The sequence below is a fragment of the Corythoichthys intestinalis genome, chromosome 8 (genome assembly GCF_030265065.1).
Source record: "Corythoichthys intestinalis isolate RoL2023-P3 chromosome 8, ASM3026506v1, whole genome shotgun sequence".
NCBI classification, from domain to species: Eukaryota; Metazoa; Chordata; class Actinopteri; order Syngnathiformes; family Syngnathidae; genus Corythoichthys; species Corythoichthys intestinalis.
The window spans coordinates 25,101,387-25,125,948 of NC_080402.1; the positions used below are offsets into that span (position 1 = coordinate 25,101,387).

Sequence of the window (24,562 nt, forward strand, 5' to 3'; positions counted from 1 at the left end):
GACAAAAAAATGTAGATAAATAAATAGATAAATAAAAAGTTATGTGTCGACATTGCTTCTCCGAGATCGTGTATGCTGCAGGAAACGTACAATATGTTAACCTACGTATAACGGCACCATCCAACAATAAATTTTGTTCTACATAAAAGAAAATCATATTGATATTATCACTACAACCAGATCTGTACTTTCTGCAGACAATGCAAAAGCCAAAACCTTTAGGCTTGAATAATTACACTTGTCATCATGTTCAGGCTGTTACTGCTAATAGTCAAAAATTTTTTTTTTTTCGTGTTTATTTATAATTATTAAGGGTGTAACGGTACATGTAATAGTATTGAACCGTTTCGGTACGTGGTGCTCGGTTCTGAACGGACGCGTACCGAACGAGTTTCTGACTTAATATAACCCTTACTTTTTCAGGCTGTGAGTCGATCGGGTTACAGTTTCTTTGTGTAGATTATATTTAATCCGTCTTCTGTACTATAATGAGGACCAACACGGTAGGACAGTATAACCCAGAAACGTCAATGGCGCGACAACGTGGCTGCCGCGAGAACGCAGTGAAACGCGGGCGTTAGAGTCAATCAGCCAATGCACACCAGTCGCAGTGCAGCCACGTGTTAGATGCGTCCCAGAAGCGGCTCAACGCGACGCACATGAAAAGAATGGCAGAGTTTATTATTTGACGCGAGACGCGGCTCCTGCGTCAGTACGACTACCAGTAGCTAGGATCGGGCCGGAAGTCACTCGTGTAAAAATACGGTGGATCCGGTTGATTTTCGAACTAATGTGCAATCGTAACCTACTTTTTGAGTCCATCAGATCTCTTGAGTGGTAGATCGGGGCACAGTTGACTTGTCTTTGTTGATTTACTGTTGTCTTCTCTGCTATAATAATAACCAACACAGCCCCGTGTTCAATACAACACCCTCCTACCACAACAAAACAAGTAGAAACTAATATTCACATAGGAACTAGTTATACAACATAAAATATACAATATAAATGAATACATCACATTTGTAAAATATAAACACATAATAAAATAAAAAAATGCCCATTTAAATGAAATAAATCGAAATGAGCTAAATAATAATAATAATACACACATCCTGCTTACACAATTAAATTAATTAATTTCTGTGTGGCGCTTTAACTTGAGAAAATCCACCAATAAAGCTTTTGAAAACCGTTCATATGAAAAAAAATGTTTCATTGAGGCATTTCATTTTTAAAATACCTGTTAAAATCTTTGTCATTGGGATTGCTTTTCTCTCGAGCACAGGACTTCTTTTTTCTTCTTTCTTTCAGAAAGAAAGCTGACCAATACGCGGGGTCTGAAAGGCAAATTGTTGTTGGATTATCTTTAAATACCCGCTACTTTTTGAGCAGAATTCTAGCTTTGTATAGGCTAATGTTTCTATTGTTGAAAGCACAAAAATGTGTAATAAACAACTAGCACATTTATATTTTGCATTTTCTTACTGTACCGAAAATGAACCGAACCGTGACCTCAAAACCGAGGTACGTACCGAGCCAAGATTTTTGTGTACCATTACACACCTAATAATTATTAAAAGGATTTTATCATTGTTGCACTATAATAGTTTTTTTGTTAGTTTGTTGAAAACTCAAACACCCAAATGAGTTGCCTTTATTTACTCAAATCTTATATTTACATTAAAAAAAAAAAAAAAATAAAAGCATCGAAAGTATTTTTTTCTGCCTTTTTTTTTTAACAGAAAATTAAGCATTTCAAGGAACAGAACCGTACAGAAATTACATTTTAGTGTACCGTTACAGACCTACTATTTATTTTTACACTTTCATTTGATGAACTTACCTACACTAGTGTTGGGTATAAAACTCGTTCTTTAACTTAGTTATTTACCCAAGGCAAGCTGACAAAAGGCAGGGCACGGTGAGACAGAGTCAGAGAGTTGACCTTTTTCAACCTGCAGGTTGGGAGAGCCATGAGACAGAGTTCCGCGATCAATGCTGTCTCATTAGAGTCTCTCTCTGAGCTCTCCCGCGCTGCTAACTTTTATTGAGGGCTTGTTGCTGGGCGAAATACAGTTACAACACTGTTGTCCAACGTGGCAGTATTCTAGTCATTGATTGAACAGTCACACTCTTGATTGAATTAACAGTCACACTCTTGAGCGGCCAAGATATCTTTGTTTTGAACACACATTTGCACTCAAAGTATTGTGGTTTGGTGGAAAAGTACTGAGACGTTGTGTGATGAATCAACATATGTGTGTGTATCTATTTATCAGCAGAATGTGAGCAATTGCCGGTAGTAAAAATATAAGCACATAATTATGGGCTAAAATTGTATTCTTCATCAGAGTATAATGGTCATACAATCAAACATATCTTACAACTAATATTTTCAAATTTTAGGCTCGGGACCTAAAATTGTTGCCAATTGCCAGGATAAACTACTGTAACAAGCAGCCTCATTTGGATTTTCTGATTCATGTTGAAATAATGTTCACTGCTTATCTGTTGTGTTCATCATTTTGTATGTATGTTTGGGGACCCCTGCGTGGCGGCGTACACCATTTTCATATTGAGCCATCAAATATTCCCATGAAACCTTACAATAATCCAGCATCTTCCTGTGAACCATTACCAAGAAATTTGCATGAATGTGATGTTGCAGGCACAAAATTGGATACATGCGGGTCTAAACTTTTGCATGGAATTATTCATTGGCTTCTCGTAAGCATGGGACCATGCATATTGTTGCTGTTGGGGAGGTAATACAACTGATGTAATATAAATGTGGCACTGACTTGACTTTAATGTACAGCCTCTGTCTCGCTAATCCATTTAAGAGATAGTCCACTTCCATATGCACTATTTACTATGTGTGTGTGTTCATCGTGTTAGTGTGACAGGAGGACAATTTAGTTGCGCAAACACGATCAAATCTGTATATATGCGTAAAAAACGTTACTCGCAATGTTTTTCAATGATGTTTAAACCCCGTGTGCGCGTGTTTAATCCACGTATTAGATGAAGAAATAAAGTCATTCATATGCCAAATACTGTAATCCTTATAAAGTCTACTTGAGCTGTGCCGTGGGCTCTGCACTTTGAAAGTCTTTTAATGTCTATAAAGAGCTCAGTGCTGTCGATCTCCAGAGGGACGCGCCTGAAGGAAAGGATGGCAAGAAAGATGGACGGATAGAGAAGCCGTGTAAAGGCTTGTCTGCATTTAGGGACACGGGGAGAGGCAGTTGTTAATTAAGAGTAGACCAGGGAGAACTCGGACAAGGCTTCAGTGCTCCCATTGGTAATGAGGGGAATCATAGGGCTGGGAATTTGAGATATATGGGAATTGGCGCTTTTTGGCCGTCCGAAACCACAGAGGAATATTACCTGCCGGAGCAGAGACAGCGTTAGAAGGAAATTTCCATTTCTGCTTATGCATGCACACATTCATATTCACACACACATGTTCAGAATATTATGCATTACATTCACTGGATGTCTTATCCCTCAGAATAGAGCCCCCTCTGGGGGGTGAGATGCCGAGAAGTGTTGCTACTCTCCATGGCTAATTTTCTTTTGGGTTTTATTGATATCTTCTCACATCTGTGTGACACACATGTGGGTTTGGTTTGGCTCTTGGCACGTTGGTGGAAACGTATATGAGGAAACAAAAGTACAATACAGTCACATTTTCTCAGATGAGATGTCATCAAGACTGCAAGAAGAAATTGTTTGCAAGGATAACATCACCTCAGTGAGGGTTTGCCTTTCACTCAGTTCTAGTTCATCACAAAGGAGGGCTGAATGATTTGTTCAGGACCCACACCTTTTTAAAATAGAGCCGTCCCGACTAGTCGACATTAGGGATGTCCCGATCCAGGTTTTTGCACTTCCGATCCGATACCGATATTGTTTTGCACTTCTGATCTGATAGCGATACTGGCCGATACCGATACCGGCCTCTCTGAGCATGTATTAAAGTTTTAAATTATTTAGCCTCCTTACTTAGTTGTCAGACTCATGTTGAAAAGGGTTTTAGTAGTCTTGATAACAACTTGCCAGCTGAATTAGGTTAGTTGGAATAACACATAATGGTTGGTAACAAGAAACTGACCTGTTTATTATATGATAAACACAAAACATTATAAATAACAAACAGAAATGACATATTCAGACAGTAAAACATGCTAATAATGTTGTAAACTGTCTTAAAAAAGCAAAACACACAAACAACCTCAAACTATTAACTATTACACACTCCCTTTGATTTGCTTGCCCAGCCCGGAAAAAAAAAAAAAAAATTATGTTTTATTTGTAGGCACGAGCCCGAAAAAAACAAAATTTTATGCTTTATTTGTGAGTACTCAGGAGCGATACGTGGTTACGTTTTGTGTGATCACGTTTGGTGACGCCAGTTCAGATATGCATAAAGATAACAACTTCTCCCAGTTAAACAAGACTGTAAGATGGATATTCAATAAACATTTATATATTTTATATTTGCATGTGTGTTCTAACAGGTGGATAGTGGATTTGACATTTATTTTAATCTCCTCGAGTTGGCAGAAAAAAAACGCAAGTTTTCTCAGTGTTGAAATACTCTACATATTTTTATCATTACAAATGCATTTACACAGTGAAATAACGCTGGAAAAGTACATACATACATACATACATCGTTTTAGTATAAATATATGAATATATATTTTTTGAAAAAAGTCTGCCCGATGCGTCTAAATCCCACTTTACTCACGAGAGATAATGGCTCGTCATCCAGAATGATTCCTTCGGCAATGACTCTTCCCTGGGCTTTGGGACTGTCAAGAGCCAGTTTGTCACGCATAGCAAAAGTTTCTGCCAGTGTTCGTTGCGTATGACCTTTCTTTCTGTCTTCGGTTTTCTCCTTATACTCCTCATATACTCCTCATACTCCTTGTATTGTTTGTGGTGGTATTTCCGCTAAATGCTTGATTAGTTTGGTTGTATTGACACTTCTTACAGCTTAACCACCATGCTTGACTTTATTGTGGAATATGTTGCACTCTGCCTCTTCGTCTTTGTCGTCCTTTAAAGTGAAATAATCCCACACAGCTGACATTTTTACCGATAGTCTCTCAGTCAATTGGGAGACGGTAATGTAGTGTGTTGAAGGTGTGCGTAAAATGCGGACCGGTTTTAGGGAAACCTAAGCAAAAACTGGAATGGATTATGTAAGTCTGTGCACTGGAAAACTCGGACCGGACTTTCAAAAAAACTGGATCGGAAGTCTGGATCGGAATTTTTCCGTGTCGGCCGATCCGATACCGATACGCATTTTTTTGCCCATATCGGCGTACGATCCGATCCAAATATCACAACATCCCGTCAATGGTTGAAGGCGAGCTACTTAGCGGTTTTTCAACTTATCGCAGTGGGTTCTTGTACCTAATAACCGCGAAAAACGAGGGATCACTGTACGACCGACATCTGCTTTGTGCACTAGGGAGAAAAGGCATTTTCCAAACTGTTTCCATAAATGTGCAAGAATTTGTCAGTTCGAAATGTGCGTCTCAGTCCTTTTGTCCCTTTAGTGTGAGCATGTGTTAAGGAGTACATTGAATGAGCTCAGAGGAGAGATGTTCACGTTGTGCTGACCTCTACTCCAAAGCAGTGGACAACAGATATATCAAGCAGCGCTGGCACATACGCGCACATACACAAACACACCTCCGAGGATCTGGCCCTGTCTGCCCCCTTTAAGTTGGGCTGTAGAGAGTCCATCTCTGCTCCGTTTCAAACTCCCCCCTTCTTCCCCCCTCCTCTTGCCCTGTGCACTGACCCTGAGCGGATGAGCAGCCCGCCTGCGCTAATGCCTCGCTGTCGCGTCAAACACTGAGAAAAACTTTACTACACTGAGACAGCAGCGATGAGGCAAAGAGGGACAGAGGAGACTGGAGTAGAGGAAATCAGTAAAACCTTACCTTGGTTCAGATACAGAAGAGAACTATTTTGATATTCAAGGCAATGATAGAATAAACCATTCTGATGGAAAGAAGCATGTGAACATAAATGTCCACATTGAATTTCTTCTATTACTTCTTACTTCAAATTCAAAGTTAAACCTCAGACTCATTATTCTGTTTTGTTCAGATCGTTCTGAAATGACTGGGACAATTTAATGTGAAACTACAATGCTGCTTAGATTCAACTATCCTGATTTGGGATCAGCACTTAATCATACATCGGCATGGACAGCCAGCTCCACAATATGCCCACATTTTGTGATTAATAAAGAAAATTTATGAAACGAGACGTCCAACACATGCGCACATCGGTTAAAAGCAGCGAGTACTTACTATTTGTTTTTATTGAGTCTTTTATTATCTTTTCATTGCCTCAAAATAATTTTTGCATACGTTTCCCCTCTCATACTTTTAAGCATTGTGTTTTCTTGTGGTAGCTTTAAAGCAGATTGTTGATCTGTTGACCACATTAGTCACATAGCATATTTAAACCACCCCTTCTTGATATTTCCATGTTTAAGTATTTACTTTAGGCATTTTTAGTATGTTCAGTCTGTATTAATCTAAACAAGCTGAAGGCGCACGGTTGTACTTTGGGGGTCAAATTCGCCTCTTGGAGGACGTTTCGCCGGTGTAGCACATTTTGGCAGAACACAGGTTTGTCCTACTCTTGTCTCGTCTCATCCCGTATTCCCTGTTCATTTTGCTTTGTTGCTCATTTTGTGAAATATCGACAGTGCTGTAATGCTCATTAATTTTCCTCTCGGGTTCAGATGACATGTTTATGTCGCTAGAGTCATATGCTGGAAGCCCAGCAGCCTAACGCAGCGACGTCACCGCCCTGCGACGTCATATTTAAACCAACCCTACTTGATATTACCATGTTTAAGTATTTTCTTAAGGCATTTTTAGTATGTTCAGTCTGTATGCATCGAAACAAAACAAGCTGGAAGCGCACGGTGGTACTTTGGGTGTGAAATCTGCCTCTTGTAGGACGTTTCGCCAGTGTAGCACATTTTGGCAGAACGCTGGGTTTTTTTCCTACTCTCGTCGTCTCATCCTGTCTTTCCTGTTCATTTTGCCTTGGGCTGCTCGTTTTGTGAAATATCGGCAGTGCTGTCATGCTCCTTAATGTTCCTCTCGGGTTCAAACTGAAAGGGTTGAAAAGATGACGTTTATGTCGCTAGAGTCATACTCTGGAAGCCCAGCAGCGTAACCATGTGATGTCACCGCCCTGTGAAGTCTATAACAATGGCGACCTACTAGTTAGACTAATTTTACAAGCTGTATAAAAACAAAAACATCAAGAGGGGTTTCAATATCAAATTATTTGAACTCATAATAACATTTATCTTTGAAAAACTACAAGCCTTTCTATCAGTGGATCCCTTCAAATCAATTTAATTAGATATTTTGTACACTAAGCAATTTTATGCTTTTGACAATTTTGTTGCTAAAACGTTTGACATTTCAATGAAGACTTTTTTACATATTTAAAAGTTAATGTTGATTGATATTTTGCGTTTCAGTCGATTTCAAACACCCCTTTTATTTAAAAAAAAAAAAAAAAAAAAAAAAGACATTATTATAGCAATATGTAGCATTTTGTGAAAAAGTATTTCTTTATTTTACTTAGTTAAAGCACCTATTGTAACTTTGGTCCATCTATTTCTGATCACTACACACTTCAATAGTAGCAATAAAGAACAACACAGTACATAATGCAATACTATTCACATTTGGTTATCAGTTACAACAACAGTCCCCCAAAACTACTGTTTTCCTCGTTCCTTCTTTCTTCCTGTCTTCTTCTTCGTCATCCTCATCTTCCCAGTTAGTTGTGGTTAAGTGGAGGCGAAGTGAACGGGATTGATGGTGTTAGCATGTGAGCTGTTTATGATGATGATAAATGTGTGTGCAGGAGACTGGTGATGCATGTGTATATGTGTGTATGATGATGATGAAGATGAATGGAGGGCTTTCTCTACGCACAGACATACTCCATATTCACACAGACCCGGATACATCGTACAAACATAGAGAAATGATTCAGGCCGACACACTGTCATGTAGTCCATAGTATTTATGAATCCTATCCAGCTACTGACAGATTTGGTCATATTCACGGGAAGGATGAAGTGAGTCTGTAAATTAACTCATTCACCGCCATTACCGGCGATAGACTCACTCGAACAGCCATGCGAGTCCTGAATATAAACACTCGCCTACCAACACACACACTCGCCAACAGCCAATCAGAGCAAGCAGTTTAAATTCAAATATGAAGTATTCCAAATCGATCCAGTCAGACACATATTAACCCCTTCAGACCTGCATTTTTTCTGCTGGGAAGGGAAAAAAAAAAAAATCTTTGCTGATTTTTACTCTCGAACAAAGTGCAATTTTTTGGTCAGGGATATTTCTTGCTTTTTTTGGTTATTTGTAATGAGAAATGGCCTTTTTGAAGTTGCGTTTTGTCGCAGCCATTTTCAAAGACCCAAAAATAGCAAATAAGGCGTGCTAAATTTCATCAGGGTTTCCCCTGATGAGATTGTGGCGCACCTCCACACCAAAATAAAAGCCGCCACGGCTTGCAAATGAGGTTGTTTATTCAAGGCCGTTTCAAACTAGCGGCAGCCGAGTGTGAAGAGTTTAGCAGCAACCTATTCATTGTCTATTGTAATGTCCGTAACTAAGCGCGGCCCCCTTAAGAGACGATCGGACTGGGAAGCTGTGACGCAGGGTGAAGCGAGTAGGAAGAATGGGAGAACGGGCGAGATAGCAAGAGATAGCGGTCGCATGTCGCGGCAGCTATCGTGGCTGTAATTTTGTTCTTGTTTTCCTTATTATTGTTACCACAACAAAGTGGGTAAGCCAATACCGACTCCTGTCCTTCTTCCCCATATCCGAGGCATTACAGTAGTTTGGATCGGACTTTTCGACGAAAGTGAGCGGTGGACGGCCGTCTTGGATGGAAGTTTGAATGCCAAGTTTGAATGAATTTACGCCGAGGGGCGGGGCCCAAAATAGAGCCTTGCTCTACTTTCAGAGCACCACCGCGCTAACTGCGACAACGAGGGGCAGGCGTACTTATATCTGTGCTATCAGGCTGTTTCGGCATATCGATATACACAATCACGGCTGATGAAACTTTGATAAATGCACTTTTTTTCCCCCAAGTGTCGCGAGTTCTGGGACACTCAAAAAATGACTCTCATACCTCTCCTTGCTAAGTTAATGGTACCTCAACGTGCGTTTATGTGGAAATGTAGTTCACGAACAACAACAAAAAAAAACTTCCCTCTCCCGAAACTAGTAAAACTCGGCTATTACAATTTTCCCCCTACTCCTTGAAATGACTCCGTTAACAGAAGGACTATTATTGTTGTGGTAATGGTAACATATGCAACCACATGCTCTAAATATGATTTATGACAGCGCAGCAGTTTGTTTTCCCGCAAGACGGACGCACGGCAGATTTTCTTGTGAGAGAAATCAACATGGGTACCAACACTGTTAGAGCAGGTGGTGAAAAAAAGGAAAAAGGTGATGCTTACAATTGAAATGAAGATGAAAATGATAGAAAAATACGAGCGTTGTGTGCGCATCCGTGAACTGGCTCGACAATACGGCCATAGAATGTCTCTCCCTTGATGGTCCCCCTCCAACCTCTGTTCGCCAGTCTTTATAAGTTAAGATGACAACGATTATTGTGGTAACATTGCCAAAGAAATCTCCAACTTCGTCAGGTTTCTAATCATTTATTCCATCAACATGTGCAACACAATACGCCTACTGTCCGCCCCAGCTAAACAAAGCAAACAAAGTGAAAGTAAAGTCCTATCTCACTCTGTCAAGTCAGCCACACGATGCGTTCAGGTACACCACGCAAACACATTCGCCACATTAGAACCCGATTCGTTAGATTATTACAGGTATTATTATTACTAGTGTTGCACCGATACCATTTTTTGGCCCCGATACCGATACCTGGCTGTGCAGTATCGGCCGATACAGATACCATACCACCACGATTATATACAGTGCCTTGCAAAAGTATTCGGCCCCCTTGAACCTTGCAACCTTTCGCCACATTTCAGGCTTCAAACATAAAGATATAAAATTTTAATTTTTTTGTCAAGAATCAACAACAAGTGGGACACAATCGTGAAGTGGAACAAAATCTATTGGGTAATTTAAACTTTTTTAACAAATAAAAAACTGAAAAGTGGGGCGTGCAATATTATTCGGCCCCCTTGCGTTAATACTTTGTAGCGCCACCTTTTGCTCCAATTACAGCTGCAAGTCGCTTGGGGTATGTTTCTCTCAGTTTTGCACATCGAGAGACTGACATTCTTGCCCATTCTTCCTTGCAAAACAGCTCGAGCTCAGTGAGGTTGGATGGAGAGTGTTTGTGAACAGCAGTCTTCAGCTCTTTCCACAGATTCTCTATTGGATTCAGGTCTGGACTTTGACTTGGCCATTCTAACACCTGGATATGTTTATTTTTGAACCATTCCATTGTAGATTTGGCTTTATGTTTTGGATCATTGTCCTGTTGGAAGATAAATCTCCGTCCCAGTCTCAGGTCTTGTGCAGATACCAACAGGTTTTCTTCCAGAATGTTCCTGTATTTGGATGCATCCATCTTCCCGTCAATTTTAACCATCTTCCCTGTTCCTGCTGAAGAAAAGCAGGCCCAAACCATGATGCTGCCACCACCATGTTTGACAGTGGGGATGGTGTGTTCAGGGTGATGAGCTGTGTTGCTTTTACGCCAAACATATCGTTTTGCATTGTGGCCAAAAAGTTCAATTTTGGTTTCATCTGACCAGAGCACCTTCTTCCACATGTTTGGTGTGTCTCCCAGGTGGCTTGTGGCAAACTTTAAACGAGACTTTTTATGGATATCTTTGAGAAATGGCTTTCTTCTTGCCACTCTTCCATAAAGGCCAGATTTGTGCAGTGTACGACTGATTGTTGTCCTATGGACAGACTCTCCCACCTCAGCTGTAGATCTCTGCAGTTCATCCAGAGTGATCATGGGCCTCTTGGCTGCATCTCTGATCAGTCTTCTCCTTGTTTGAGAAGAAAGTTTGGAAGGACGGCCGGGCCTTGGTAGATTTGTAGTGGTCTGATGCTCCTTCCATTTCAATATGATGGCTTGCACAGTGCTCCTTGAGATGTTTAAAGCTTGGGAAATCTTTTTGTATCCAAATCCGGCTTTAAACTTCTCCACAACAGTATCTCGGACCTGCCTGGTGTGTTCCTTGGTCTTCATAATGCTCTCTGCACTTTAAACAGAACCCTGAGACTATCACAGAGCAGGTGCATTTATACGGAGACTTGATTACACACAGGTGGATTCTATTTATCATCATCGGTCATTTAGGACAACATTGGATCATTCAGAGATCCTCACTGAACTTCTGGAGTGAGTTTGCTGCACTGAAAGTAAAGGGGCCGAATAATATTGCACGCCCCACTTTTCAGTTTTTTATTTGTTAAAAAAGTTTAAATTATCCAATAAATGTTGTTCCACTTCACGATTGTGTCCCACTTGTTGTTGATTCTTGACAAAAAAAATTAAATTTCATATCTTTATGTTTGAAGCCTGAAATGTGGCGAAAGGTTGCAAGATTCAAGGGGGCCGAATACTTTAGCAAGGCACTGTATATATATATATATATATATATATATTTTTTTTTTTCCTTAATTTTTTTTTTTTTTTTTTCCCAAAAAGCTACATAATTGGATGTGAAATCATTGCTATCAAGGCTTTGTCAGGCTGTTGCTTACCTTTGCAAAATAGGAAAAAGTACACTAAACCCTAGTAGACAATAGTTGAATAAACCTTCCGCTCTCAAAGGCCAAAATAGTGCTAAATTTGTGAAATTAATAAAACATGTATAATACTAGCCCAACAGTAAGAAAGTAAAAATAAATTCATAATAATAAACTCTGAATGAACTGAATAAACTTTTTTAAACCTCTCAAAGTCCAAACAGTGCAACTTTCATGAAATTACTGTCACATTCTGCTGCTGGTTAGATTGTGTTTTGTTGCGGGGCGTGGGGGCGTGGCACTTGAATCCAATGCAGGCTCATCAACGCAGCATTTAAGCACGGGTGATCTCAGAGAAGGCTGCCGAGATATTTGCCTTGCTGATCGCTATTTGACATCTGGCACAATAATCTCGCTACATTTGCTTGTTATGCCCCTGCATTGGGTTTTTCTGTTAGTGTGCTGCTCTCGTTTGTAACCGCTGCCTATCATCTTAGTTTGTCCGTCGACCTGCTGTCACGGACTCCTTTAGTTATTTCTACTGTCCTGCGATCGCGTGTTATTTTTTGTTTGCAATCATTAAACCCTTTTATGTATCTCCCGCTTGTTGTCTGCTTCGAGGTTCAACCTTGTTTCCGCATTTGCAGACGCTAACAATTATAAGTAATAATAATTGACCACAGCATCCCATCTCTCCTTTTTTTCGGGAGGTGGGAGTCCCTTATTTCTATTTCTGAAAGGTGGCAACAATACTTTGGAAACACTTCCCAAATTACTGCGGCATTTCTTTCAGTAAAAGACAATAAAAGTAAAGTAGACGAAGTGAACTGACCAGAGATTGTTGCTCCGGTCCAGCGGCCTTCTTCCTCTGGATAGCAGTCCTGCTCTTGCAGGCTCAAACTCGTTGTGTTCGTTCACGTTTCGTCTTCAAATGTTTTATCAAGTTCGAGGTATTGAAACTGGCCGATTTAACTCCACATCTCCAAACTTTCAGGCCGCAAATCTTGCATGCAGCCATTGATTTTAATCGACGGGATTTCTATTTGGAAATATTTCCCGACCGCCGCGGCGCCGCCATATTTCCTGGTTTGTTTTTTGTCCATATGAAAAAGCCCCCTTTTGATTGGTCAGAAGTGGCTATTGGCCCGCTATCATTTGGTCTGGAGCAGGCCAATAGCGATAGCTGCTTGGTGTTCACGTGTCATCACACAACACAGAGACAGAGTGTAGTGAGCGCCAGGAGGAGAAAAAGGCTGTGGTCAAATGTTATAATAATGGAACGGTAAATGGTATCGGCGCCGTCTTTGTTGGTACTCGCCGATACCGATACCACCATTTCGGGCCGTATCGGCGCCCCCTGCCGATACTAGTATCGGTATCGGTGCATCTTTAATTATTACTATTATTATATTATTATTCCTATTTACTGTATATTCATGATTTCATGATTACGTCATCTCGCATAGCAACGTGTCGCCATTTTGAGATGGGGGCACGCACAGGTAAACATTCGTTGACAAACGTCTGAAATTCATATATTTCAGCTGTGTTTTGAGTCTTTTTTTCATAAAAACGTCTTAAACATGACTTATTATTATCACGAGTCACTGCCGACAGACGCGAGGAGGCGATACAACTTCAAAATAGCGTTTATTGGCTTGCAAATCTGCCCATACAAAGTCGCAGCATATAGCTGGAAAAACAATCCAAAGGAATGGCTTGCAGTGGAGTTCGGAAACATCTACAACGACCTCATAAAGTCACCAAGTAAGTTGACCTTTATCAATTCTAGGCATATTTTGTTTTTAAACACATGAAAATAAATGGGAAAGCATTTCAATTTATGGATGCAATCTGGGTGGTTCTCCATGCTGACCTTAGCACCTAGAAAAAAAAAGTGACTATTTTTATTTGGGGACCACAACAATGATTTGCAATAATACATGGAATATGTACTGTGTGGAACTGAGGAAATTGGCAGTATATACGAAGTGATTATTTCTGCCGTGACTGGTAATTCGCCTCAAAGCGTTATTTAGCCGTGACCCGTGGTAGTAGACCTAAATGGGGTGTCATGAGGCAAGAACACAGTGCATGAGTCACGTCACGGCAAAATAATCAATTCCCACCAGGCCAATAATATACTAATTGACCAATCAGAGCAGTTCACGGCAAAAGAAAAATAACGCTTAATAACGTAATAATAACCACTGCCTAGTCTATTGAATCCGAGCAGCTAATTGGAGCAAAAAAAAAAAAAAAAGTTTACTCAGGTAATAAAATAAAATGTCAGCTGCAAACGTAAATGTGCCTGGATTTAGGCTCCCACAGGCGAGAATGGTCCACGGAACCGTCTTTTACTGTTCCTCGATTGATTGCTTTCAGCCATTTGCTTCTTTTCTTCTCACGAGGAAAAACGAAGAACCTTAAATGCGGCTCTGAACTCTTCCTTGTGTTACAACCCGCCGCAACACAGCAACTTTTAGTCATTCAGACGGAAAAAAAGACTGCAAATAGGACAAAAGTTCAACGCGTTTGTTCTACAATGCACGACAGAGCAACTGCTTGTGACTCGTGTTTTGCCCCCATTTCAATATGGCGACGCTTTGTTGTGGCTGGTCATTAATGCCCGGATGTCCGACTGCAAGAATAGTACCAGCAGTATTAAGGATTTAGTGTAGGTTTTCAGGCTGTGGAACAAATCAATGGAATTATAATGTATTCGTATAGGAAAATCCTGCTCGACATACGACCATTTCGACATACAAACAAGGTCTTGGAACGAATTAACTTCGTATGTAGAGGTACCACTGTACATGAAATAATAATAATTAGGGTTGTTCCGATCATGTTTTTTTGCTCTCGATCCGATCCCGATCATTTCAGTTTGAGTATCTGCCGATCCCGATATTTCCCGATCCGATTGCTTTTTTTTTTGCTCCCGATTCAATTCCAATCATTCCTGATAATTTTTCCCGATCATATACATTTTGGCAATGCATTAAGAAAAAAATGAATAAAACTCGGATGAATATATACATTCAACATACAGTACATAAGTACTGTATTTGTTTATTATGACAATAAATCCTCAAGATGGCATTTACATTATTAACATTCTTTCTGTGAGAGGGATCCACAGATAGAAAGACTTGTGACTTTGTACATTGTGACTAAATATTGCCATCTAGTATTTGTTGAGCTTTCAGTAAATTATACTGTCGCCATGCCCAAATGCATGATGGGAAGTGGAACCATGACTGTGCGTAGTGCTACCAACTGATATATCTTCTCTGCGTTGGGAAATAACATAAGGTGTTAAGAAAAAGATCAATTGCTACCTTACTTCCCCACATTGCTTCCCATGATATTTCTAATCGTAGGGAGAGGGATTGTAAGGCTTTAGCCAATTAAAAACAGGCTCCAAAGGCTGCCAAAATTCACTCTACTCATTTCACGCTGCTCTTTATCTCTATATATAGGTAAAACGGCGCCATTACAGATTGAGCGCGACAATGCGTGAGTGGGTCGTGCAGTGCACGCATTAATTGCGTTAAATATTTTAACGTGATACATTTTTTAAAAAATTAATTACCGCCGTTATCGGGATAAATTTGATAACCCTACCTTAAGCCTAAACTAAAGACTCTGGATGAGTGTAACATATTATGTCTGTAACGTTAAATACAATTAGAAAACGATTTAATTAAAAAATATATATATATATTAAAAAAAGGCATGGCCGATATTTTTTTGCCGATTCCAATATTTTGAAAATGACGTGATCAGACCCGATCGATCGGCATCTCTAATAATAAGATTTTTTAAATTTCCAAAAACATAAATTAATATATATTATAAAAAAGTGAAAAACAGATGAAGAATGAAGTGTCAAACAAGTGTGAGCCGTGTGTTTTTTTTTTTTTGTGACCTCACATAGCTTAAATTTTTGGCTGCCATTGATGGCAATAGACGCTCAATCCATTTTAACAGGACTCCCAGTAGAAATGGATTGAATGTCTATTGGACGTAACTGGACTCCCAGGTGAAATGGATTGTTTTCGATATCAATTTCAGTCTTTTGTTAACTACGACAACACATACTCTGTGATGTTGGCTGGCAGTGAATGAATCCAATGATAACTTTTGAATATATGTCTACTGTAGTGACCACTGTCCTTAAGCAGTCAACGTCTGTATATGTGCTTCATTGCAGGGCGAGACCTCGCCAGCACCACTTTGCCGGGCTACCCTCCTCACGTTCCCCCCACGGGGCAGGGCAGCTACTCTACCCCCTCCCTCACTGGCATGGTCCCAGGTACTCACAACTCGTGACTTTACACTCCATCTCTTGCCAAATATCTCAGAAGACGCATCCCGGTGGATGAGTGTGGGCTGTGGGTGCTTTCGCGATATTCATCGAGCGTTGCCGCTTCCTCTTTTTTTGTCTTCCAATGCTACGGCTGACAGTGCTCCCAGTGGGGTGGCGCCCGGGCGTGTGTGTGTGTATCATTAGAAAGCAGCCACAGTAGCACAGCTGTCCCTCCTCAACATTAGTAATTTGTTTTTAATGAGAATCACCAGTGACCCACGACTAATTCATTCATTCCCTTCCACTCTGCCTTCTTTGCCGCTTTTGTGTTTCAATCCTGGGCCTCTACGCTCGTTCTCGTTGCTCCTCCTCGCTCACAAATTTTGTGCGAATGAAACCAAAATGCTAAAATACTGTTATTTCCCAGAGTTTGTTTTGGTTTAGTCCCAAATATTTACTTTGCGACTCACGCTCACAAACGCGCGCGCAGAATCTCAGTGGACTTGTCGGAACAGCACGTCCCAAGATGGCGAACCCTGTCGCCCTGTCCCCATGCGCTCACCCCATCCTGTCCTCAGGTTTGACAGCATATTTTGGAGCGTCTCCTCTTGTGCGCTGTTTGTGTGTGCGCGCGTGTTTGTTTTTGACAGAGTGCGTGCGCGACCTTGACACGGCGCTACACAGGGGAGACCCGTGAGCCTCATCTCTCCCTCTTACCTCCCCCTCGCCTCGCCTCACTCCCACACTCTTGTCTCCTAAACAACCTGACATGTTGCCGTCACCACGGTGATGACAAGGGGAGGATGTTCGCACCCAGGGATGCCATGGAGACCACATCCCGACCCCACCTGACAGTTGCAGACAAACACACACAAACACTTGTACTTGTGGGTAATGTGGGGAAGCTAACTTTCAAGCAAAGTCGAATTATAACCGCTGTATCCAAACTTGAAATCCTTTCACTTTCATTTGTTAAACAGAGGATCGGAATCGGGTAAAAAAGACCGGGTTTTCAAAATGTAAAGTAAAATGCTAAAAAGCTTGTGTTTAAAACACTGAAGTTTGCACAATGCTTTCTAGGAGTGGGAACCTCTTGGTACCTCACGATACGATACGGTTTGCGATACAAAGCTCACGATAACGATGATCTGACGATATGGCGATACAACGATTATCGATACATTGGTCAGGAAATCATTCGAAGATATTCTAAAAACAACTAATAAACAGAAAAACAAGCTTCTGCTGTGAATTATAATGAGTTTATCACGAGTAGACGTCCAATCCATTTGAACTGGGAGGGATGGCAGCGAATGAACATTCGTTCATTCGCTGCCATCCATCCCAGTTCAAATGGATTGAACGTCTATGGCCGGTAGTGGAAGCCAATGCCAGCCAATGAGGTAATTTTGGGCCATTTAAGGTCATTTACCTGTTGATTTGGGGGTATTTTATGGGTCACTTCCTGTTCATTTTGTGTTATAGAACAGGAAGTGACCTGGAAATCACCCAAATGAATAGGCAGTGACTCAAACTCAACAGGAAATGACCTGGAAATGCCCTGAAATGAACAGCAAGTGACCTATAAATATGCCCTGAAAATCTGACAGAATGACTGTGAATGCTCTGGTTTCGAATGAACGAACGTTCCCGGTCTAAATGGATTGGATTACATTCAGTCGGAATATTCATAGATCTAAAGAAAGCATTTGACTATTAACCATGACATTTTAATTAATAAACTTGAAAATTATGGGATCAGTGGGGTGGTACTACACTGGGTGAAGAGTTATTTAAGTAACAGAAAACAATTTGCGAAGTTGGGTGACTATGCATCATCATTCTTGGACATTGTTTGTGGCATCCCTCAGGGTTCAGTGTTAGGTCCAGAACTGTTTATTCTTCACATAAATGACATATACAAAGTTTCAAACAAACTAAAATTAGTTTTATTTGCAGATGACACGAATATCTTTTGCTCTGGGGGGGATTTACATGAACTCCTGGGGAGGGTTTCTGATGAGATTTGTAAACTAAAAGCATGGTTTGATAGAAACAAATTATCTTAAACTTAAATAAAACCAAATTTATGTTATTTAGCAGCCACAATAAATATAGGGAAGAACAGATACAGATAGATGGGGTGAACATTGAAAGGGTCTATGAAAACAAGTTTCTTGGCGTTGTAATTGATGATAAGGTTAACTGGAAAGCTCATATAAAACATATACAAAGTAAATTAGCAAGAAGCAAAACAAACTCTTGATAATAAATCACTCTACATTCTTACTTTTCTTTAATCCTGCCATATTTACACTAATGTACAGAGGTCTGGGGTAATACTTATATATGTACAATAAATTCACTATCTATTTTGCAAAAAAGAGCCATAACAAATTTACATAATGCTGGTTATAGGGATCATACTATTATTTTTAAAATGCAAAAAATACGACATAAAGTGATAAAAAGCTGGCAGTTTTTGGCCGACTGGGTCACCGCTTCGTGTGGCCACTCGATTCCGAACACACACGTTTCAGTGGGCCTTCCATTTTTTTATTCAATCGCTGACCTTTCCATTTAGCAATCTTAATGATCTCTTGACGAGACCTGCTCTTCGATGATACTTCCGTCGGCTTGGTCCATTTTTGTGTGTACAATGGCGGTGATTTCGAGCTGAACCAGAAACAACAGTCTGAGCGGACCAATCACAGTCCATTTCCGTCACGTCATCTGCTTCGACGTGACACTAGGGTTTGAAAACTCAATAGGACCACGTCAGACTACGGCGCAGGGTCGTAAATCGGGTCTTCCTTGGCGGCGCAGGTCTGACGCAGATGCATAACTCGGCCTTTAGAGTTAACTGAGACACTATTATGGTGGAAGATTTTGGTAGCAACTTGTTGGTTCCTTTTAGACATTGACACCTTTTAAAATGATATCTCGATTCTTGCAGGAGCATATCGATAACCTTTAGGGATACAAAGTATCACGATATATCACCATTTCGATATTTTGTCACACCCCTAATGCTTTCCCATTCATAGTAATTGCGTGTTGAAGGGCGACAGGTGGCCTGGTGACCAGCGATAGGCATCTAGGGTGACGTGATGTCGCAGTTTTCACCAAATAGGCCTTGCAAAGTTGCACAATGCTGCAAGAGGGTGCCTTGGTTTTATCTTTCTGCCAACAGATTTCAGCGACGATAAAGAAGTAGTCAAGCAAATACTTTTTCTCATTCACTTGACTTAATCTGCCACGTAACTAGCTGCCAGAGTTGGCACCCTGCTTTAACATCTGGTAAACAAGTTTAATAGTACAGTGGAGTATTATGTCTAAAGAAAAAAAATATATAGCTAAGATAAAATAAAGAGTCATAATTATGAAATTAAACTCATTATATTACGTATCCATTGTACCATATTGGCCCGAATATAAGACGACCCTGATTATAAGACGACCCCTCTTTTTCAAGACTCAAGTTTGAAAAAAAGACTTTTTGAACACCAAATTAATTTTTATACAGAAAATAATTACAGTACACCTGAAACAAATGATTATAACAATATATTTGAGAGAAAAGGCATGTTATTTTGCCTCCTTCAAATCTTAATACAGTGATACCTCAGCTCACGAACGCTTAAGCTCACGAACTTTTCGCCTCAAGAACATTAAATTCGCGAGCATATAGTCTCTGCTGACGAACTAGTTTTTGGCGGGCGAACCAAACCACGCGGTCGAAAAGCGCCACGAGAAGCTGACGCACGCTCACGGCGTCCCAGTTCGTCCCCTCCCTTTCGTTGAGTGCGGACGTGGTTTGTGTTTGATAGACATTTTGGACCATATTGAGTGTACTTTTGCTATTATGGGACCGAAAAAGAGTTACCTACAGTCCTTATGGAAGGTGACTCGTGTTACCAATTTGCCCTCGACTGGTAATTGGCGGTGCTTTCAGCTTCCCACCGTAGTGAGAAGTGGACCGGCGAGTCACGTTGGCTCGTTGTCGTCGGTTGTCTTCGGTTCGCCCGATTTCCTCTCCAGAAAGGTGGCGGCGTGCATACAAACACCCAGAGGCGTCGGATGGCTTTTTGTGGGCACTTTTATTAACAACCAAAAGCATGTGGGGGGCACAGCACTGGAGTCTACGCTAACTGCGCACTTTGCCGGTAACACTCTCCTTCCAAACAGTAACTCCCTCCCTCCCTCCTCCTCCCACTCCATTCCATCAAGCCATCAACTACCATCACAAAGGTAAATAAAACGACTTTATTATACAGTACAGTTTATTTCTTTAATTATAATACTAATAGCACATTTATTATACATAAAATAAGGTATATTTTTGTGTAGTTTTAAGGCTTATTTAGTAGAAAATTATGTTTTATGGGGACCTGGGAACGGATTATTCTCATTTTAATGGTTTCTTATGGGAAATAAATGTCGGAAGACGAACTTTTCGCCTTACACACACTTTCTGGGAACCAATTATGTCCGTGAGCTGAGGTATCACTGTATCTGAACATTAAAATATGTATACTAAAGTGCAGTCACATTTGTAAATGAATGGCATCTGGTTTTTGAAATGTAAATAAACCAATCTATTGTGATAAAACAACAAAATTGCAATTACTGCAATAACCATCAAAGTGAAGTCTAACTGTAACTGTAGTCTTGAAACAAATCTGAATAAGGAAAAACATTGCAATAAAATAATGCAAACTGGTTAAACTTGAAAGTAGCTGAGATCTGTCATGACAGAACATCGCTTCAATGATATCTGGCGCCATCTGGCGTCGTGAACTGGTATAATGTCTAGACCGCAAATATAAGACGACCCCCACTTTTATAGTCTTATTTCAATGTAAAAAACACCGTCTTATATTCGGGCCAACACGGTATTACAAGAAAATAGTCATAATGTTATGTCATTTTACATAATTTTATGAGGAAAAAGTTGTAATGTTACACAACTTTAGGTACACGAGAAAAAAAATGTATTTGAAAACCCTGCTATTTTGCAAGTTCTCCCACTTAGGAATCATGGAGAGTTCTGAAATTTTTAACGTAGGTGCATATCCACTGTGAGATAGATAATCTAAAAATAAAAATCCAGAAATCACATATTATTTGGTACAGTAGCCTTTGTTTGCAATTACAAAGGTCAAACTTTTCCTGTAGTTTTTCACCAGGTTTGCACACACTTCATGAGGGATATTGGCCCATCCATCAGTCAGGTTTCTGGACTGTCGCTGAGAAACACAGAGTTTGAACTCCCTCCAAAGGTTTTCTATTGGGTTTAGGTCTGGAGACCGGCTAGGCCATGCTAGAACCATGTTATGCTTCTTATGGTGCCCCTCCTTGGTTTTCCTGGCTGTGTGCTTCGGGTCATTGTCATGTTGGAAGAACCAGGTACGACCCATCTTCAATGCATGACTGAAGGAAGGAGGTCGTTCCCCAAAATCTTACAATACAGGGTCCCAGTCATCCTCTCTTTAATACAGAGCATTCGTCCTGTCCCATGCGCAGAAAACACCCCCAAAGCATGATGCTACCATCCCCATGCTTCACAGTTGGGATGGTGTTCTTGAGATAGTACTCATCAATCTTCTTCCTCCAAGCAAGGTTTGTGGACTGATGACCAAAGGGTTCTATTTCACTCTCATCTGACCACAAAACCTGCTCCCATGACTCATCTGCATCATCCAAATGCTCATAGGCAGACTAAAGACGGGCCTTGACATGTGCTGATTTGAGCAGGGGAACCTTCCGTTACATGCATAATTTCAAACCATGACGTCTTGTGTATTACCAACAGTAACCTTGGAAATGGTGGTCTCAGCTCTTTTCAGGTCATTAACCAACGCCTGTCATGTAGTTCTGGGCTGACTCCTCACCTTTCTTAGGATCATTGAGACTCCACGAGGTGATATCTGACATGGGGCTCCACTCCGATTGAGATTGACCTTAGCTTCCTCCCTTTTCTCATGATTGATCCAACAGTGGACCTTTTTTCACCAAGCTGCTTGGCAATTGCTTCGTAGCCCTTTCCATCAATGTGGAGGTGAACAATTTTGTCTCTGGTGTCTTTGGACAGCTCTTTGGTCTTGACCACGCTACAAGTTTGAATCTTACTGATTGTATGGGGTGGGCAGGTGTCTTTATGCTGCCATCGACCTCAAACAAGTGCATCTGATTCAGGATATTACATGGAGTGGAGATGGACTTAATAGGCGGACTAACAGGTCTTTCAGGGTCAGAATTCTGATAGAGAGGTGTTCAAATACTTATTTGTAGCTGGATCACACAAATAAATTGTTTTTTAAAAATCATGCATTGGGATTTCTGGATTTTTCTTTTTGGATTATCTCTCTCACAGTGGACATGCACCTACAGTACGATAAAAATTTCAAACTCCTCCATGATTTCTAAGTGGGAGAACTTGCAAAATAGCAGGGTGTTCAAATACTTATTATCTTCACTGTAATATTATGAGATTAGTTATTGTTTGACTTATTTTTATGTTACGTGAACCAGAAGTTGTTTGGTTTTACAGGCTTCGACTTTTGGTTGTCTATGCAAACACAAAACTGCTTTTGGGGGAAAAAAAAAAAAACGCAAGCAAGGTGTTGTATCACTCACTGAATGAGTTAAGGTCTACAAGCAACAAAATAAATCTAGAGGTATAAGGATATTGGAAATATATATGTTTATATTCAGTGTTGTCACTAACATGTTACTAAGTGAGGCGTTATTGTAATCTGATTACTTTTTATCAGTAACGAGCAATCTAACGTTCATTTTTTAAATCCAGTAATCTGATTAAATTTAGTTTCTTTAGTGTCTGTGCGTTACTATTTTGTTATTGCCCAATAATGTATGTAGAATGAAGAAGATTGTAGTCATATACGAAGAGCATTTGAGTAAGAATTTTTTTTTTTTAAATCCTGCTTTTAATCTAATTTTATGTTTTGTTGTTATTGTTGTTAAGCTCTTGTGTTCCCATCTTTCTTGTGAAGTGTTTTCGCGTGTGATGAAAAGCGCTCAATAAAAAAATTTAAATCTTAGAAAGGTTCTAATTACGCGTTCATTTCCATGGTAACCGCTCATAATTACTTCCTGTTGTGGTCTCGAGTCACACGCACTCGGCAGGTAGTCATCGCTCCAAGTCGGCAAGCATTGTTTACATCATATTCAATTCGATCTGATTGAGTGTAAAGTGCTGAGTTGCCGCCATGTTTTGTGGCCAAATTGACTGCGTGTGTGTACGGTGTACTTCCAGGTTGTGCGCGCGCATTTGCGCCTGCCCCCACTTTTGTGTATATTGCACAATTCATTTGTGTGTCGATGATTATTGTGCAGTCAATTTGAATCGTTTTACATTGGCACTGAGATGCTGTTAACCCTAACCCGAAGTTCAAAATTTTTGACATTAGGCGCACTCTTTGAGTTAGCTAGGGTTGAATTAGTTGGTGGATTTGATTTCAACACATTCCATGCAGTTTGTTAGGTATTTGTTAGTTTCAGGGCTCCAGAGTGGCTAAGCTAGTGCGAGTCAATGATGGTTGAAATCAACTCTTGACTAATTAAAGCCCCGCTAACTCAAAGATTAATTCTGATCTTCCCTTTTAAATTCAATTATCGGAGAGTCAGTTACATGCGATGACATTTTTCTGTTGTCATTCTCATGTTGAGGCAGCAAAGGGAGAAAAAAATGGTAAAAAGTAACCGATGTATTACTTTTAAAGTAACTTACTTTGATAATAAAGCAATCAGTAAAATAACTAGATTACTGTTTTGAGGCGTATCAGTGATAAATTACTTTTCAAAGTAATATGTGACAACACTGTTTATATTTACACTAATGAAGCAAACTTTCCAGCAAAAAGAGAAAATGTCGAGCGACAGCAAAAAAATGTCAAGAAAATCACCAAGACAGCTCAATTCATCACATTGGATTATTATTTTTTTATATAAGTTTATTTATGTCAAACAAAATACTGATATTCTAGACATGTTCCTACATTGATTTTAACATGTTGTCAGGTGTAGGGCTGCAGCAATCGACTATTTTAGTAGTCGATTATTCGATGAACTAGATAGTTCGAATAATCGAGTAATCGGATAAGGAACATAAAAAAATTAAAATACCAGAGTTGAGCCTCAAACAGTATAAAAAATAAATGAGGATCTATGTCCTATGTCCATACATCAAAAGAACAATTGGGTAACTTACGTTGAGGAACTTTGAGGTAGAGATTTAAGTATGCGATGGAGCACCATCCTGCGACAGAATTTGTCCCTTTTTATGGTTACGAATGTAAGAGGCAGCTAAAATTTGTTGATATTTCAGACTATTCATGTTGCCTTCCACCCTGCAGATCTCTCGCACACCTCCATACTGGATGTAACCCCAGACCATGATTTTGCCACCACCAAACTTCACTGTTTTCTGAGTGAA

The 24,562-nt window shown here is 40.1% G+C and overlaps 1 protein-coding gene across 1 annotated transcript in view; it reads left to right on the forward strand.

Moving 5' to 3' along the window:
- pax5 (paired box 5) overlaps nucleotides 1-24,562 on the forward strand; it is a 111,575-nt gene that overhangs the window by 66,891 nt on the left and 20,122 nt on the right. Inside the window, exon 8 of the mRNA XM_057844259.1 lies at nucleotides 16,009-16,110. Coding sequence (XP_057700242.1) covers nucleotides 16,009-16,110 — 102 coding nt within the window. The remainder of the gene's footprint in view (nucleotides 1-16,008; nucleotides 16,111-24,562) is intronic.